The 19,692-nt window shown below is 44.6% G+C and overlaps 1 protein-coding gene across 1 annotated transcript; it reads right to left on the bottom strand.

Annotated features, from left to right (window-relative positions):
- Positions 1-768: 768 nt before the first annotated feature.
- On the bottom strand, positions 769-18,154 carry LOC147210991 (sodium/potassium-transporting ATPase subunit alpha-1). Its single transcript, XM_086119787.1, has 23 exons — positions 17,957-18,154; positions 12,927-13,040; positions 12,568-12,627; positions 11,083-11,184; positions 10,868-10,969; positions 10,660-10,773; positions 10,424-10,558; positions 10,224-10,341; positions 9,851-10,119; positions 9,477-9,785; positions 8,897-9,031; positions 8,615-8,810; positions 8,349-8,524; positions 8,134-8,270; positions 7,805-7,955; positions 7,534-7,702; positions 7,301-7,455; positions 7,092-7,215; positions 6,329-6,474; positions 6,124-6,254; positions 1,510-1,611; positions 1,329-1,420; positions 769-1,129 (listed from the first exon to the last, which is right to left on the bottom strand). The coding sequence occupies exons 1-23, from the start codon at positions 17,966-17,968 to the stop codon at positions 1,101-1,103; spliced, it is 3,078 nt and encodes a 1,025-aa protein (XP_085975913.1). The 5' UTR covers positions 17,969-18,154; the 3' UTR covers positions 769-1,100.
- Positions 18,155-19,692: the final 1,538 nt, after the last annotated feature.

Below are 19,692 nucleotides of genomic sequence, written 5' to 3'. Positions count from 1 at the left end.
TTGATTTGAAAAATATGGTAGAGCACTTGATTTCATTGTTCAATGTGTCGTGAAGTGAAAGTGAAAATGTAAACAACATACAAAACATCCAAACGCATTTCCTCACTGTAAAAGAAGCCAGCTAGTCGTCATCATGCAACTGGTGTGTTAGAGGATCAATAGAGTCCTTACCGGTTGACATTTCTCATATTTACTGAGAAATATGGTTGTCTGCAATTGTAGTATGGTATGAGGAATCTTCCATCAAGATGGGGAGCGTCTTTACTTCCTCCCCACGTGACATTCTGAGTGATGAGTTAGGGTCTTTCTGCAACTACGACGTTGTTTGCGAAGTTATTTGTAACGGCTAGGGATAGGAAGTACACATGCTCTACTCGAATTAGGTGCACACACGACAATGTGGAAATTGCTTTTCCAGTTCAACCAATCACGTCATTAACCCCGCCCACCACCTCAGCAAGTGACATACGGTGCTGTTTTCATCTTAAATTTCATGACTTTTACTGCACGTTGGAGGAAGTTGCAACCTAAGTCAGTCCAAATGAATAATTCAATGACTACTGTCAGTACATTTAAATGTATCACAAACATCATCCAAATGTTTTTTCTAACATGGTAGGACTCCAACCGCGAGGTAAAAAAAAAAAAAAAAAGGCTATCTTGGTTATCTTATTGTTTCTAATAGGACAATAAATCAGTTTGCATAATAGCTGAGCCTGAACATGTCAAATAAAAATGACAGAATCAATAACAAGAACAGCAAACATGTAGGACCTGACTCAAGCGCATTTTATTGAACATTTATAACTGTTAAAAACATGTATAAAATTGGTCCTGTTTCAGAAACAAGGCACGCATAGTCAAAGTCAATGTTCAGTGTTCATATCATTATTAGCATTTATCATATACGTATCATCAGCACGTTCCATCTCAGTATGACAATAATAGTAGTATCAAGCATTCACTAATATAAAAACGTGTTCCGATGGGTTATTTTTTTCCCCCCCACAGAGGTTAAAATTTTATTCCGAGCAGCAAGACAATATTCATGCAACGATGGGAGTGGAGGGGAAGATGAGAGCTGACGGGCTGGTGGATCTTCAATAGTAGGTCTCTTGTTCCACCCAACCTGAAAACACAGGGGGATGACATATTACAGAAACAAATTGGGTTGCAATGCCACTACTTTCCACCTGTTCACAGAGGAGGAAGTTTAAAGCTGAAATGAAGAGTTTCTTTCACTTAACACAAGTTTGTAATAGAGGGAAAGCAAGAGAGTAGGACGCTGTTGCAACACAAGATAATAAAAGCATGGTGCTTGAGCTCACCTCCGGGGCAGCGTCTGATGATCAGTTTGCGGATTTCATCATAGATAAAGATGAGCAGGGAATATGGGAATGCGCAGAACCACCAGTTGGCCCTGGAAAAACACATGCACGTACATGCAAGGAAATTAGATATTGCGCTGCGAGACGGGACGGTCGTGTGACCTACTGGCATCCCACTCACCTGAGAGGGTACATTCTTAGGGCGACGTCCATGCCAGGGCAGTAAGAGAGGAAAGCAGCCAGGGCAGTCTCCTCAAACAGCCCAAAGATCAAGATCTTGTTCCTGTATAATGAAAATAATATTTCACTCATAAAAGAAGCCATGCGATCCTAAAACTAGAGGTGTCATATTATCGCGTAAATTGCGATTAATTAATTAATCACTTCACGTTTAGCGCGTTATTTTTTTAATCGCGTTAATCTACATTTTAATCTCTGCCTTTATTGTTTCTGTAGGTTGGGTTCCGTTTTTCTGAATGCCCTTTTTATGTGTTGGCTTCCTGTGTTCGAGTTGTTGAGGGTGGGGAAACAACTGTCAGTCACAGCCTGAAGTGAACATTGATTGGCTGCAATTACGTTGGGGCTGGCTTAGCCGACGCTGATAGGCTTCTATTGGAATTGGGTGGGCTTAGTAAGCAGCGGTGAGGAATGGAGAGGTGAAAATGGAGCAGCATATGAGAGTTCTCGGCACAATGATTGGAAAAGTTGTATTCAATTCAATTCAAAATTTACATTTCAAAACGCCCTGACGACACAATTGATAAAGGTAGATTCTTGTGAGTCCTGGGTACGACGTTAAACTGCATCCAACTGGTCCTCCAGGTTGGGGGTTGGGCGTGAGGTTAACAACCTCACCCTGTAAAACAAAACCTGTTACAGAAACGACGAGAGGAAGCCATTCCGGTAAACCACGGCGAAGAAGAGACGGCACATCCTTGGATGTATCTATGACGGGGCCGGGTGAAATCCAGCAGGAAGCCCGACCCCTGATGACCCCGATCTTTGGAACCAAAACCAACACCAGAGTAGGCACCTGGAATGTGCGCACAATGTTCCAGTCTGGTCGCATGGACCAGGTGCTGAAGAATATGAGGGACTATCGCCTGGACATCTTAGGCGTTAGTGAAATGAGGTGGACGGGGCAAGTGCGTCTCGTGGTTGATGGAGCAACTTTTCTGTACTCTGGGAAGCAAGACCACCATTCCCATGGAGTCGGCATCATCCTCTCCAATAGTGCAGCAAAAGCATTGATTGGATGGAAGCCGGTGAATGAACGGATTATTACAGCAAGGCTCTACACCAGATATGCCAAAGTAACCATCGTACAAGTCTATGCCCCAACCGAAGCTGCCTCAGCGGACGATAAAGACACCTTCTACAACCAGCTCCAGACCGTGCTTGAGGAGATCCCCAGACATGACATCAAAATGCTGATTGGAGACTTCAACGCAAAACTGGATAATGACAGAAGGGGCCTGAATGCCACAGTTGGACCACATGGGTCTGCAGGCTCCACGAACGACAACGGGGAGAGACTGTTGATGCTAACCAGTACCAACGGCCTCAGCATTGGCAACACCTTTTTTGAGCACAAGCGGATCCACAAAGTAACCTGGGTTTCACCTGGTGGCGGGACCCAGAACGAACTGGACTACATCTGCATCAACACAAGGTGGCGCTCGTCATTGCTCGACGTTCGCTCCCACAGAGGTGCAGATGTGGGTTCAGACCACTTCCTTGTGGTGAGTAAAATCAAGCTGAAGCTGAAGAAGGTGAAAAGGGTGCAGCCCAGGAGACCTTACGCAGTGGACAAGCTAAAGGATAACAACATCTCAGAAAGCTTCTGTGAGGAGTTGAGTAGGAAGCTCAAGGTATCACAACACCTTGCAAACATTGAGGAGCAGTGGAGTATGTTCTCTTGTGCCATTGCTGAAACTGCAGAAGCAGTTATCGGCAGAAAGAGGGGTACCAACAAAGAGAGATGGATAACAGACAACACCTGGAAGTTGATTGATGAAAGGAAAGTGGCCAAGATAAAAAGAGAACAAAAGAGGAGGCTCCGGAGCTGGAGGATGGAAGACGAGGAGTACAGGCGCTTGGACAGGGCAGTGAAGAAGAGTTGCAGGAAGGATAAAAGACAGTGGCTAGAAGAGAAAGCAAGAGAGGCACAGGAAGCAGCCGAGAACAACAACACGACGACCCTATACAAGATCGTGCGGGAGCTAACCAACTCCAGGAGCAGCTCTAGCGTGCCAATCAGGAGCAAGGATGGCAGGACACTTCTATGCGACGAGGAGCAAGAAGCAAGATGGCTGGAACACTTCAGGGAGGTTCTCAACCAACCAATGCCTCCCGTGCTCTTCAATTTCGATCAAGAGACACCAGCTCCAGCTTTAAATATTACATCGAAAGAGATATCCGAGACTGAGGTTGCCAGAGCAATCAAGGGCCTTAAGAACAACAAGGCACCGGGACTCGATGAGGTAGCTGCCGAGATGTTGAAACACGGCCAAGACGCTGTTGTGGAGAGCCTTACCCACCTGTTCAACCTGATTTGGCATGCTGAAGAGGTTCCTGCCGACTGGAGACGTGGGGTCATTGTCACGCTTCCTAAGAAGGGAAACCTCGCAGACTGCAATAACTGGCGGGGCATTACACTGCTGTCAATCCCCAGCAAGGTATTCTGCAGTGTCCTGCTACATCGCCTTAAAGATGAAGTGGATAACATCTTGAGGGAAGAGCAAGCCGGTTTCAGGAAGGGAAGGTCTTGCGCCGAACAGATCTTTACCCTTCGAAACATCATAGAGCAGTGCCAAGAACTTCAGACACCACTCATGATCAACTATATCGATTTCAAGAAAGCCTTCGACAGCATCCACCGGGAGTCACTGTGGCAGATCGTCCAGCTGTATGGTGTACCCCTCAAATACATCAACATCTTCAGGTCATTGTACCACAACTCAACCTGTTGTGTCAAAACCAACAGTGGCACAACTGATGATTTTGACATTGTCACTGGTGTAAGACAGGGTTGCATTCTGTCACCCCTACTCTTCATCATCATAATTGACTTTGTGATGAGGAAGTCCATCACAGGGGAAGAAGTTGGTATCAAGTGGGGAGGGAGCAGACTAGCTGACCTGGAATTTGCAGATGATTTGGCTCTGTTAAGTCACACCCAGCCCGCACTCCAGGAGTTGACCAACAATCTGCATGAGCACGGAGTTAAGGTCGGTTTACGAATTAGCCAGGAAAAGACCAAGGCCATGGCCGTCGGACAGCACCAACACCTTCAACCACTCACTCTACACCAACATGACATAGACAGCTTCACATATCTTGGGAGTAACATCTCAAATACAGGTGGTGTGGAGAAAGACGTCAACAGTAGACTTGGTAAAGCTGCGGGAGTGTTCCAACGCCTCCGCAACATCTGGTCATCGGAAGCCATCACTACGACCACCAAGCTACGCCTCTATATGTCAGTGGTTATCCCAACAGCGATTTACGCCTGTGAGACATGGATGAAGACAGCCAACATTACCAACAAGTTAGATGTCTTTCATCGGCGTTGCCTGAGATCCATCCTGAGGATCTCATGGAGAGACCACATCACCAACGAGGAGGTGATGAAGAGGGCAGGAGTGGCTGAACTGTCAGACATTGTCTCTGAAAGGAGAAGGAAAATGATCGGCCACGTACTCCGGCTGCCAAGAGAGAGACCGGCAAGTGTGGCCATGGACTGGATGCCAGAGGCTGGAAAGAGGAAGAGAGGTAGGCCAAAGAAGACGTGGAGACAGACTGCCAAAGAAGACCTCAGTGAGATGGGTGTCAGCTGGCATGGAGCAAGAAAGGTCGCCAGTGACCGGAACAAATGGAGGAGGCTCGTCGCCCAATGTTCCAAATAGGAGCGGGCGGAACTAACTAACTAACTTGTGCCTAATTTGTAAAAATGATTTTGCTTACCACCGAAGCAGCTCAAATTTAGCCATCCCTCATCAATGCAAAGCACCCAGTCACGAGTGCAGCCACAGCTAACGTTAGCACTGAAAACATTAGCAATATAGCGAGCGAGCCGTCCATAGCAAAGCTCTTCGGCAAACTAAACTCAAGAACACCCCACATATGAAGCATAGTTGATGTGTCCTCTGTCAACTACTAGAACATCAACCACGATGTTTATTTCAGCACTTTTAGTTTGTCATGATGAACAGTGTTATTTCTGAAGTGCTAATTTACAGCATTGTGATTTAAGGGTCTGTTTTATTTATTGTTTATTATCTGAAGCAAGTTCAGTGTTGAGTACTTGTATTGCTCAGAAAAATGTTCTTACTGTTTTTGATATGTTAACCTAAGCACTTTCTAAGGACCTGGTGTTCTATTTAATTTTTATTTTGTAATTTGTAGATTTACAAAAACAATGTGGTCGAAACTAAAGGTTGCAGGTAAGACTGACTTGTCTCAAATACAGCAGAAAGTAATTGGCTAGGACTGTATCTGTTCAGGTCTGCTGAAAAACAATAAAATACTTTATAATGCCACTTTTTCTTTTATCTTTTGATCTGCCTCAATAATGTAACAAATTTAAAATGAAAATAGAGGTTTCCCCAGTAATTTTTAGATGAGATTAAAATATAGATTAATTTTTAATCGCCGGACAGCACTACCTAAAACAATATCTTTCAAGGCCAAACGGTTTTGATATAATTCTGTTCAGTTTGGGACGATCAATTCGATGCGGCGTGGAAACTATCCAATATTTAACATATCGTTAAGGTGATGTTTTTCCACTTACCTCATGCCCTGCTGGAAGACAGAGTTCCTCCTGGTCTTGCAGATGATTAGATCAGCCCACTGGACAATGACAATGCTGGCAAAGAATGCTGTATGGCACGTGAACTCGACGATCTTTCTCTGCTCATAAGTCTGCACACACAAACAGGCAGCAAAATGAAGACCCGCAATGTTGAAAGACTCCGTGTGAATGTGATTGTACTGACCCATTGCTGCCCGTAACTGTCCTCCAGATCATTGCAGTACTTGTTGTCCCAGGACACACGGATGCCCAACAATGTCCGGGGCAGAAAGCCGTTCTCAGCCAAGATCACAAAATAGGCAAAGAAGCCGGCAAGAGCCTGGATCATGCCTGCAAGCAGCAACGTGATTGGATAACCAACATTACACCATCACGATGTCAGCAGGAAAATAGTTTAAACATTTCTGATGACAACGGATCTTGAGACTAAATCCCAGATCAATACGTGATTCCATTAACTGATTAGTCTGGAGGTCCTTATGACAAATTAAGACAAAACATCTGTCAATCTACAAATAACTGAGTCAATGGATCCATTACGAAATTACCTTGAAAAAAAAAAATCATAAATCCTCCAGTATGAGAAATTATGAGACGCAGTGGAGTGCTGTTAAAAATATTTTGTTTTCACATGAAAATACTTTTAATTCATTATTTTCAGAGAAGTGAGATAGGGAAGCAATTTGTTCAGGTATATTGTGTGTTTGCATTTCATTCTTTTGTTGTTGAGTGAAGGCCACATTAACAAGGTTGAACCTGTTCCTTCCTGGCTTCATTACGAAAAAGAACACCGAGTTGTCATCACTCAAACACATGGTTTCTCGATCAGTGTGGGCCTATTTCTGGTGTATGTTTCTTTTCTATTTATCTTAGAAGACCTAGATACCAACCGACCTGAAAAATCTAGCAAGGACATAAAGAGCCCAAAGTGTGGTTTAAAAATTTACCAATTTGTCCATAGGCAATGCTGATGAGCCTCTCATTGACCAGTTTGTCTGTTTTGGGGTTTCGAGGCTGTCTCTTCATGATGTCGCTCTCAGCTGCTTCATAAGCCAATGAGATGGCAGGAACCTGAAAGGCAGCATATGACTATTTAGCTGTGCACAGACACAACTCAAACACACAAAAGCAACTTGAAAAGAGGTCATACACGCACCATGTCAGTTCCCAGGTCGATACAAAGGATGGTGACGGTACCCAGAGGCAGGGGGATGCTGGCAATAATGAAGAGGAGGAAGGGGGTGATCTCAGGAATGTTACTGGTCAGAGTGTAAGCGATGGACTTCTTCAAGTTGTCAAAGATCAAACGCCCTGATTAGTAGGACAAGCACACATAAATGGCGTTTAAAAAACATGTTCCGCCCAGACAGCTCAGAGGCACCACATTACCTTCTTCGACTCCAGTAACAATAGAAGCAAAGTTGTCATCCAGCAGGATCATGTCAGCCGCCTGCTTGGAGACGTCAGATCCGGCAATCCCCATAGCGACACCGATGTCAGCCTTCTTCAGTGCTGGAGAGTCATTGACGCCATCACCAGTCACGGCAACAATGGCTCCCTGGATGGTGAGGAAATTAAAAAGGGTTGAGGGAAAATGACCAATAAAGATTTTGCACAGCCCAAAAAAAAAGAATGATGCACAAAGTAGTGCATTATGCACCTGTCGCTGGCAGCCTTCCACAATGATCAGTTTCTGCTGCGGAGAGGTTCTGGCAAAGACAATCTCAGTGTGGTACTTCAGAATGTCATCAAGCTGCTCTGCGGTCAGGTCCTTAAGGTCTCCACCATGGACAACACAGGCTTTAGCATCCCTGCAGCAAAGTTTTGGTCACTTTAACTTCAAGTGCTACATACAACAAAACTGGATTTGCATGGAACTAAAATAAAATAAAGCTATTGTGAGTGAGTGGGCATTGGGCCCAGATTATGATCTTCTGGCTCTACAAGTGATCACAACTATCATGCAGCTGCTTTTTCCGCACCAAGTACCTCGGGTTGACTTCATTGATTGGGATGTTGAGACGTGCAGCAATATCCTCAACTGTCTCATTCCCTTCAGAAATAATGCCAACGCCCTTAGCGATGGCCTTAGCTGTGATTGGATGATCCCCCGTCACCATGATCACCTCAAAGATAAAGTGTTGTTTGATTTTTTTTGTGAATCTGAAACAAAAAGGCTTTATTCACCAGCAGCAAAAGCATACCTTGATCCCAGCGCTCCTGCATTTGCCGACGGCATCGGGCACAGCTGCTCGAGGAGGGTCTATCATGGACATTAGGCCGATGAAGCACAGGTTCTCAGTGGGAAAGTTCACTTCATCAGTGTCGAAAGCAAAGCCTTCTGGGAACTGGTCATCGGGCAAATTGAAATGACAAAAACCTAAAACATAAACAATTTAAAAAAAATGCTCATGAGTCTTTCAACTGCATGATGAGCGATGCTGCTCACCAAACTTCCACTAATCCTTACCGAGCACTCTCTCTCCCAAACCTCCCAATTCGAGGTAGGCATTTTGGAAGGCATCCTTCATCTCATCATCCAGAGGCTGCTCTTTGCCCTGGATCATGATGGAAGAGCAACGGTCCAAAATCCTCTCAGGGGCACCTTTCATAACCAGCAGATGGTTGGACTCCCTTTCGCTCGATGAATTCTTGTGAATCGAAAGCTGGGAAAGAAAGGTTTTACCAGTTAGGTTCTTGTGAATTCTAACCGTTATCCTTTTCTGGCTTCCAAACCGAAACCCAACAATACCTGGTACTTGTTGGTAGAGTTGAAAGGTATCTCTGCAATTTTGCTACTTTTCTCCCTAATTTCTTGGACTGATCCACAGCACAGCTCAATACATTTCAGAAGTGCAGACTCTGAAGCATCACCAGCTACATCTCTCTGGAGGAGAAAATCTACCGTTAGTCCAAAGCGCAAGCCTTTCAGTTTGGCTTCAGAAAGGGTAAACTTAGCATTCATCATCTATGTCCAAAAACAAAGGAAATTGCCAAAGCACAAAGATGCTTATTTCTTTTCTCTCATACACGCCAGAGAGGATAAAAGGAGCTTATAAAAAACAACAACCAAAAAAAAAAAAAAAAAATTTTAGATGGTAGATGTCGGTTATAAGCGAAGCCAAAAAACAATTGGCAAGGCCATTATTTATTTATTTATTTTTACACAAAGTCGGCTATGCTGCATTTCTAAATAATTATCTCAGAATTGGCATCAAAATAAAGGAAGAAAGCGACAGATACTTGTTGCGTAAGATAATTACAGTATATCCCCAATGAATAGGCCTCATTCATACGTTGCCACGATACGAGAGAAAACAATTCCATCCTACCTTTAGGATGGGAACGTTGGTCTGCTCTGCCAGGAAGACAGCACGGTTACAGAGTCCAGCAATTCTGGCCAGGGCAGCCCAAGTGGCAGAGCTCTTGTCAAAGGATGTCCCACTCTGGTTCTCAGTTGTGTCTGCCTCATGGATCTGGTTATCAAACCACATGTGGGCAACGGTCATCCTGTTTTGGGTCAAGGTGCCAGTCTTGTCTGAGCAGATGGTGGAGGTGGAGCCCAGCGTCTCAACAGCTTCCAGATTTTTTACCAAGCAGTTCTTCTTGGCCATACGCTTGGCAGTCAGAGTTAGACACACCTGCACAAGAGAGGCCTCTTAGACACTGAGAACCCACTGAAATTGAGCAAAGGCTGAGGACTCACAGTGACGGTCGCCAAGAGACCCTCGGGCACATTGGCAACAATAATGCCAATGAGGAAGATGACAGCCTCCAGCCATGAGTACCCAAGAATGAGAGACAGGACAAAGAAGGACACACCCAGGAAGACTGCTACACCAGTGATAATATGGATGAAGTGCTCAATCTCGATGGAGATGGGAGTGCGCCCAACTTCAAGTCCTGAGGCAAGCGTGGCAATGCGACCCATGACGGTCCGGTCACCAGTGCTGATCACAATGCCTCGGGCAGTTCCTGTCGGGAACAAATCCAGGGTCACAACGTTCGCAATACCACGGTTTGTTCCTCAGATCGGGGCGTCCCTGTCCTCAGCTGCTTGACATAATCTTCCTTCATACCTTCAACACAGTTGGTGGAGAAAAAAGCAATGTTCCTGGTTTCTAAGGGGTTCTCGTTGGAGAAATCGGGAGTACGCGTCTGTGGCTCAGATTCACCCGTCAGAGAGGAGTTGTCCACCTGAGAATTGTCACATTGCCTGTGAATCAGGAGATAGTTCCACCTTTCTGTTGTGCTAAGATCTTCTCTTCCGTCTTTTTACCTTGCAGCCATGGGCAGAAATGATTCGCAGGTCAGCGGGGATCCGGTCACCGCCTTTTACCTCTACTAAATCCCCGACTACGACATCCTCTGCGTTAATGCTCTTCTTTTCCCCATCACGGACAACCAGCGCTTGCTATGAGGCAGATGGATGCAGTCACTTTTGACAGACATGCACAATTTAACAGAGACCATGCTATACATAATATGACAACCAAAAGATGGAAAAAATGGCACCTGTGGGACGAGGTTTTTGAAGGAATCCATGATCTTTGAGCTTTTGGCCTCTTGATAGTAGGAGAAGCAACCAGTGATGATGACAACAGCGGAGAGCACAACACCCAAGTACAACTGCAAAACAAACGTGACATTTAGACCTCCACATGCCATCAATCATCATTTCCAACAAAAATATAAATGCTTTATTATGGTTGAGGAACATTACATTATCATTGGCTGGGTCATGCTCCATGGCAGCCTGGATACCATAGGCCAGGAAACAGAGGATGGCCCCGGTCCATAGGAGCATGGAGAAACCTCCAAACATCTGCATGAAGCCAATTGATTAAAAGGAAAAATATATACAGTATACTGTATCTATATATTGGGATTATTTTTTTAACAAAACTAGAACGTAAAGAGTTGGGAGCAAGCTGTTACCTGTTTGCAGAACTTGACCCACTCTGGGGTGGTGGGGGGAGGAGTGAGGGCATTGGGCCCATCTCGGGCCAGGTTCTCAGCCGCCTTGTCATTAGTCAAACCCTAAGATGGTACGAAGAGGAGTCACTTAAAAGGCCAAAGAACTGCTGCGCTTCATCCCGTCAGATAAACAACCATAAAGAACTGCAACTGTTCTCCAGCTCATTGTGAAAATACAAATGCACTGCCACATTTTTATGTCCGGGGAGACCAAAGATGATTTACCTTGCAACAGAAAAAGGCTCATCCCCTTCATCGGCACGGAGAAGAATATGGAGGGAGGTGATAAAGTAGTGTCGTCAAAAAATCAGGACACAGTAGGCTTCTATGGCTAATGAATTATTCATTCATTCATTACCACTGCACACATGCAGTGCTGGAAGATGCCACATTTAAAGGCACCGATTAACAATTCTCCTTGATCTTGACTGCATGACCGGGAGCACATTTGCATGAACAAAAGCTTTAGCTGGGGTCCGCACAATTTGACAGGCTGCTAGTCAGGATTCACCAAAGCAAATTGTCCCAAATATAAAATCCATTTTATATTAACAATGCATAATAAGTATTTATTTTATGCTAGAAGCATGCCAACCAGGTGTCAACAAAGTCAATGCAACTCATTGAAGTATTAGTTAGTTTTATGGCTCCCACACAATGCGCGATACCTCCAAATCCGACCAGGACCACACTATCACAAAATATGACTGTTGGCCACTCCCACCAGCACGTTGGGCAGTTTAGCCGAGGGACTCCTTTGCAATGTGAACTGTGCAACCCTGTATTGTGTTCTGAGGCTCCTCGTGTACGCATGTTGTTTTTAATCCATAAAACGAGGGCATATCAGTCAAGGAAGACGTAGGTTGCTACAAAGAGAAGACATGGGCAAGAATAAAGACTAAGAAAATGGAGACTTATTGAAAGGGGGTCACCTCCCATTCAATTGAATGTCACGAACGTGATGCGTTCACCACTCACGTACATTTTTCTTCACAAGCGTCGCCACTTTGTCCACAGGTATATATGAAATTATAAATATGGTTAAGTACTGTTGTAAGACAGTATGTGTACTGTATATAATCTATTTCTATTGATTGGCAGCAGATAGAGGGTGGCTGTGTCTCACTCGCTGATAAACCAGAAAAGTGCATGCATGTTCAGTGAAGTCACGCCGCATCGCTCACTGTGCGGCGGCCATTAAAGGCGAAGGACCCTTCAGCAATAAACCAATTTTAAAAAGGTCCACTTGTCACCATTCTTCAACTGTCTCCTTCACACGGCTTCCCCTTAACCTTAGTTGTAAGGAGCGCTATCTGCTGCTGTTCAGCTGAATCCTTTGCAGCACATTCAGTTGTGGCACATATTAATTACCTTGAAGAACACTGCAGTCAAAAAGGTGCAACTTGCAACAAACATGTCTAAGAGGTGAAAGATGGGGCTTCTCACATTGCTCAAATCTGTTCCATATTTGCGATTCAGCTCATCGAGAGTCAGCTTGTGATCATCCTACAAAGATACACAGAGAAAATAGGACTTAAGTACCAAATACTGCATCTATGACACGATATGTTACAGGTGCATCTCGTTGTGAGCCTGCAAACTGAAGCATACTACCGTGATGTACATAGGAAGTGTGGATGGTCAATGTGTTGTACAATAGACATTACGGCTACTGGCTTCCAATGCACGAGCCACTAATCACACTTCAGGTATGTCAGCTGATTTACAACGTCACTGGCTCAGCGCAAGACTGTAGGTAGTCATTTGAGTCGCCCAGACATTCCTTGGGTCAATCACACACTCACCATGTCCACTTCCTTTTTGAGTTCATCCATGTCTTTCTCTTTCTTCTTCCCTTTTCCCTTCTTTTTGCCTCCCTGCTCAGAAGTGGCCGCCAGCTCATACTGCTCCCGTCCTTCCTGGAAAATATAAAGGCGCAGTGGAACAAAACAAAAAAAAGTGTAATTCAACCAACTTACAATTTTGCAGTGCACATGCAGTAAATACTGACATTTCTTTCAAGACTGTGGAACGAAACTTGATGAGACGGGCATGAGCCTGCGGTACATGCATGGTGGTGTCACCAGGTTTAGAAGTTCGATTAAAGGGATGCTTTCCAGTAGCTGCTAAGTAGTATCATGACAAGAGAAACTCAATTAGCAGTTAAGACTCATCTATAATTCAAAGCCGCACAGGGATGAGAGGTGCTAGCATGTTGGCGGAGAGGTGCATGTGACTACCAATGAGCCATTTGTCCACGGTCAGGGATACATAGTGAAACAGTCACCTTTGTTGTGATATTTTAGACCCAGGTTCACTGTTTTCACACTGAATCCTGCACACATCCTTGGTCATGGAAATATGCAAACTAATAATGTTTCTAAAAGTTTCCCAGGGAGTTGCTGGAACAGAGTGCTTGATCCCAGCACATGTTATTGTTGCATGAAACCCCCCACCCCGGTCAGCTAAGCTGGGAAAACACTGGTTCGGCATCGCTACGGTCAGATCTTAGCCTCTGGACACCCAAGGGCCCCCGGGGGCCATCTGGCTTTCAACAAATTATTCCAAAACAGTTCAGAGGCTGAAGCTGCGAAGCGGCCGATTTTAAACAGTTTGGACATGTAACTTTCCCTCGCCCCCACAATTAAATCAAAAAGATTGATAGTTACTGATGTTTGGAAATATATGTCCTATGATAATTTTGTAACATTTCCCTTAGTGCCTGAAAATGATGTCAAATTATACCTTAATTTTATTATCATGTGTCCATAATTGCCCCTACATTTCATTCATATACACCCTACATTCCTAACAACAAATTTAAATTACAATTAGAAGACGTGGAATATAAACACCAATGTTGAATTAGGTCAATGTTTCTACTGAAAACAATTCTTGTAAAGTCTGTAAAAAGTGAACAATAACTACAATTTTGAAACAGATTATCTGCTCAAGTATAAAGGAATATGAGGTCAAAATACATTGCCTTAGTGGGCCATAATAAATGGTGTGGCAAGCTAAGAATGCCCTCTGGCCATGAGTTTGACACCACTATGTATGTGCTGGATGAATGCCTTATGATGAAGTGTTTATTTAAAAACAATGTGAAAAATGTCATTTTATTACATTTGGGCAGGTGTCTAGTCAGGGAATAAAACGGCTGAGTGAGATCACACTAGTTTGAGAGTTTCAAGTCAAATTACAAGATAAACTTTGGACGAAAGACGGAAAAGAGCACTCCGTCAAAAAAAATCGCACATCTTTTTGCTGGCAGAATTCCGATGGGCAGACCTGGTTTGCATCAGATACCCGAGCTGCTCATTCAGCTGTGCCGAACAATGTGCGCCAACACACACACACACATGCACACACACACGCACACACGCACACACACACTCCTGGGACTTTGCCCGGTTGCTACCGGTGACCAAAGCCACACCTCTGGAGATATGTGAATGGACAGTCAGTCACATGTTTTAACCCCAGCCCCCCCCCCCTCCCTTCACTTCCCCTCAGCCACCAAGTATAAACGGTGAGAAGACAAGTGCATTCAGTTTTAACACCCGTCTCACGTCCTGTGCAACTTTCAGTCCTCGGCATCCAAAACAAAAGACACCAGATGAATCAATGGCACTTCTTGTTGTGAAAGGGCAGCAAGCGTGATGGGAATGAGATTTACACAGCCGAGCCTTCAAACCTGCGACAATCTGAAAAGCATGTGGAGGAGCTCGCACATGGATCTTGAAAACGAACCTCACATCCAAAATCTGCTGGCCATCAGCTGACATTTTATGAACTGAAGAGTAAATGAGTATGAATGACGTCAATAAATAACAGTTCCATTTTCCCCACGCTCTCTCCTACTGGTTCTCGCTCTCTTTCACCAAGTGAAACCAGAGGGGGAAAAAAATTCCTGAGAGAGATGCAAAGTGAGAGCGGCACGGCACGTAGGACACAGCGGAAACGGGACGGGGAGTGCGTGGACCGTCACATATGAGAGGCAGCATTTGACAAAACAATTGTGATGAACAGAAAGAATGTAAAACCCCCGGGGAAAAGTGTGTGTGTGTGTGTGTGTGTGTGTGTGTGTGTGTGTGTGTGTGTGTGTGTGTGTGTGTGTGTGTGTGTGTGTGTGTGCGTGCGTGTGTGTGAATTAAGAGGATGATCAGGTTGAAAGAGAATGGACATAAAGATGTAGTCAGTGTGCATATTGAGGGGAGAATATATGCTGGTTCAGTAGAAAAACAACATGTGCATGGCCCTCAAATGGAGGATAATGTCTCCAGATTGAATCAAATCTGTCCCTTTTCAGTCTAATAACATCAAAAGATCTCTGACTTACAAGAGCCTAAAAACATGGCATTAAATAAAGTGAGCAGAGTCTCGATGTGAGACACTCCACTTGGATTAACTTGGCTGTCGGCCCTTCCACCAACCTGTAGTTGAAATGGACGTACTACTTTCTGCAGTTTCTTTGTGGGACTTTGGGTGCATTCATCCAGATAATTACATACTAGGTCAGAGGTTACTGATGTTGACTCATAAACTCTCTATTTGTCGATGGGCTGCAATACAATAGTCAAGCTTTCAGCAATCCTCAATTGATTATTTCGAAGGCTCTCGATCACCACATACTCTGTATGGATAATGCTGTACATGTTTTTGATGGTGAATATGACATGTCCAAAAACAAACAACAGCAAGTCCAGACAATCAGTTGACAGAGAATGACATATGGGCACCCTATACTTGCAGCTTGGGGCAACAGAGGGCAGTAATGCATTCAATACCTGGAACGAGTGACTTTTGTTTTACTTACTGGCGACTAATTATTGGGAGGAAATCACTTTTGAAAATTTTTTAAAACATTCTTTCTGACCTGACAGGAGAAATGACCTTTGGGCAAAAAAAAAAAATAATTAATCAGCCATCGCTTGTGCCTCTAACTGTATATATAAGAAACCACTGTGCAAAAGGAAAAACTACAAATCAACAACATAAAAACTTGTTGACACAGAAAAGCACTCAATTCATAATGATGTCTAACTACAGCAGTTAATCTTATCAGTTTTAATTGATATTTTTTACGAGGCCGCAGGGATGTGGCTGTAATTGGGTGAGAAACTTCATCGAGTCATGCCTTCCATCTTATTGGTTGTTTTTCTTCGGGTGTGGTGGTTTCTTGCAAATCCAAGTAGAGGCACAAGATGGGGCCTCAAAAGTCAGATTTTTTTTCACAAATCATAATCATCATGTATTACTATCAAGTCACAATGACTATTTTAACATATAACTTTGGGGTGGGGGAAAGGGGGGGTATTACAAACTCCCTTTAATATTGCATTTTTCCCAAGCAGTTTCTAATCAATTCGATGACACTGCTGTGATGAAATCCCTGCACTGCTCTCAGACGGTGTTTGCATACTATGTAGGACAATCTGTGATGTGGTAACCGTGTGGAGTTCATTGATTTCAGCTGGGCGGAAACTTCTCAGCATTTTTAAGACAATACTTGTTCCTTGACAAGTTATCTACACTGTACACGTGACTAGTGTTGTTGCAATCGCAAATAACCGGACAAACTTCTACAGTGCGCAATCCAAGGAAGAGCAGACATCCTTCTGGGCCAGTCGGTGGCGGCAATGCGGCAACTGGTTGTCTTCTTACATCACACACCGCCCTCCCTCATCACCTCCTTCTCAGCTCATTTGCTCAGTCTGTTTATTGCAACTTGAGGCAGATGTGGGAAGCGCAAGAAAATGCGAAGAGGAGTATCAGTCTCCAACATGAAGAGGGCCTAGAAACAACAATCATCTTGCTCTGACCACCCGCCTCCTCACGTCAGGAGAGCTGTGTGGTGACGGCTATCATCTCTTCCACGTGTGGCGGTTTGAAAGTAGCGAGGGGAAGAGACTGTGGGCGTCAAGATGGGGGCAGGGTATGCCTCTCACCAGCTATGGGAAAAAAGGAAAATACGGGCAGCTATTGGCCGAGATGCGGAGCGACCACAGATTTGCAGGAGCATCATGGTATGAGACCAGGCAGAAGAAAGGGGGGGGGGGGCTTAAAGGGGGCAATCTGGTCGACGTCTCCCCTTGTTCTCTCTCCTCGAGCAGCTCCACAGCCCTGGGGTTGTAGGCTGAATCCATAACGGGCGTTTGTGGTGTGCAGCATGGTGGGGTGTGGCAGCCCTTGACACTTCACAAAGCAACTTCACTAAAACAATTTTAGTGGTGACCTAACAGGTAGACACAGTCCATGCTTCATTCTCTGTGAAAATCATACCACGACGAATGTGAACACATTAATGTTAAATTAAAGCGTAAAAGCTCGCATGGCACCTCAAATCCTCTGAAACGATATCAAATATGCCAAATTTATTTGAGCCCAACGTCATTGTGTGATGATGTGCACTTGTCAAGTAGCTCCCAACAAGGTGTGCAGATGGGACTTTCGATCAAGTTGTGCAATAAAAGCGTTCGACCTCCGTTGCGTACATCCCTCTCACCAGACCCACAGCTGCGCCGAAACGGGCCAAACGCGCAACACTCCAAGTACGGGGTGATCAAAAACTGCTTATGCGTGGCAGTGTGAGAGCCAAACTTGACCAGCATCAGCATCAGCATTCAGCAACATCCCATTATGCAACATGCCCGCTTCGTGATGCCAACTTATGTTAAACGCTGTGAGGCGACCAAAACAACACGGAAGTGTTTGGACACAAAAATCAACAGGGTCGTCGCTCGACGAATGGCAACATCAGCATGGATCCATCAACCACTTGTTTGAATAAGTTTTTTTTAGACTTGAGGGGTGGGGGGTATACTGTACTTACTCCTCTTCCCATGGCTGATGAGACGACTCTTCCCTCTTAATTAGAAAATTCACACGGAGAAATCCACCTTCAACCAAAATATAACAAAACACAATATATATATATTTTTTCAGCAGGGTGCGCCGCCGTCCTTTTTCCTGTGTGCCTTTCCCCCCCCAAGTGATCAGCACGTGTCGCCCCTCTCTGCGAGCTCGAAAGCGGCCGCGCAGTGTCCCATACTTATAGACGGCGTTCCTTCCATTGTGACGTCACACTACTTGCCATGACAACCCCACGGATGAGGGCGGGGCGTCCTCATTTATTGGGCGTTTTTCTTGCTCTAATCTCTCCATCTATATCCCTCTTTTCGGCTTGCCTTGCAACTCAGAATAGACTTTATTCATCACGGATGAGGAAGACAATACACCGAAGTGGCAGCAATTTACTTTTTTTTCTCCATGTATTTGCACACATACGTATGTTGAGAATCGTCGTGTGTGAGAGTACCACATACCCTGATTCATCCACACACTACAAGCTTGACAGCTGGTGTGCATGGTGCTTTGCGTGCAGCCAGCTTGCTTGTTTCCAAATTCTCACACGTTGATGCGCAATTTTCTCTTGTGTGACAAAAAAAAAAAAAAAGTGTCATCAAATGGAATTTGTCATACACACACAGGCCCCTTTTGGCTGTGGGGCCCACTTGGCATATCCACGCCTCTTCTCCCCTGACAAGTGGAGCCCCTGCTCATTGTTTCTTCAAACACATTTCTCTGGCTTGCTGCTGCCACTGGGAGAACTGTGCTGGCTCTAGGATGCTGAGTGCACTCTGTCACCTTTGCAGAGAGGCAAGGTTGGAGGTTGAAACACACTGTAGCTATAGCTGACAGGCCAAGCAGAACCTCGGGCCCATTTCCACTATGGCGCATGTTGATGATAGGTAAATTCTCTGTGGACTTACAATAAAACTTGGAAAACGTCAACCTTAAAACTTTCAATGCATTTTCTATGGATGCGTCGCAAACAAAATCCCAGGTGGACTTAATGCACAGATGGGCGCACAGCAGCAGCTCTGTGCTTGAGCACGTGCATGCGTGTTTGTGAGCTGTATTTTTCTTTTGCATTCACATCCCTGCATGTGCAATCAGTGTCGCTTGCGTGTTGCCAGTTTTGCTCTATAAATAGCATCGATTTTATTTAGGTGTTGGAGAGAGAGTCTGAAGGGGGGGGTCTCAAATGAGTTGCCATAGCAACAGGCACGTTCTGGTGCTTGTGAACGGAGGATGAAGGCATGATAATGTCGACCTCCTTCTCTCTCTCTCTCTCTCTCTCTCACTCCACCCCCCATAGTTGAATTGTGTACTGGCATGAGCAGTTGTATGAAATATTTTAAGCAAAGCATCGATGAAAACACATTCACAGCCAGAATAAGGCCATTATTTTCTTTCATCTTTTCTTTCTTGTGCGTTTCTTTTTTTTATGGCACAGACTCATCTCTTGGCCTGCTAAAATGCTGCCTCAGGAGGATGTCTGACACAACTAGGTATCAATGCAGACGTTGAAGTCTCCTGCTATTCAAGTATCAAGTACAACTTTATTGTCAAATGTGCTGTACAGTACAGATGAAATTTCTTCCCTCTCAAAACAACATAAAACAAGAGGAGCCACTGCGGGTGCCCGCGCCGCCATCAAAAGAAAAGTTAACATAAAATGACAAAATAATACAAGACAACACATTAGGCACAGACAATCGTGGA

This window comes from Hippocampus guttulatus, chromosome 1 (assembly GCF_054856545.1).
Source record: "Hippocampus guttulatus isolate MCC_2025c chromosome 1, RoL_Hgut_1.0, whole genome shotgun sequence".
Classification (NCBI taxonomy): Eukaryota; Metazoa; Chordata; class Actinopteri; order Syngnathiformes; family Syngnathidae; genus Hippocampus; species Hippocampus guttulatus.
The sequence above is the reverse complement of the archived record's forward strand: the minus strand, read 5'-3'. Positions and strand labels throughout refer to the sequence as shown.

Excerpts from the sequence above, each read along its gene's own strand:
- LOC147210991 (XM_086119787.1), bottom strand. Across the intron at positions 8,811-8,896 it reads ACTCTACCAACAAGTACCAG|CTTTCGATTCACAAGAATTC; the intron begins GTATTGTTGGGT and ends TTTCTTTCCCAG. Across the intron at positions 8,525-8,614 it reads TTTGGGAGAGAGAGTGCTCG|GTTTTTGTCATTTCAATTTG; the intron begins GTAAGGATTAGT and ends TTTATGTTTTAG.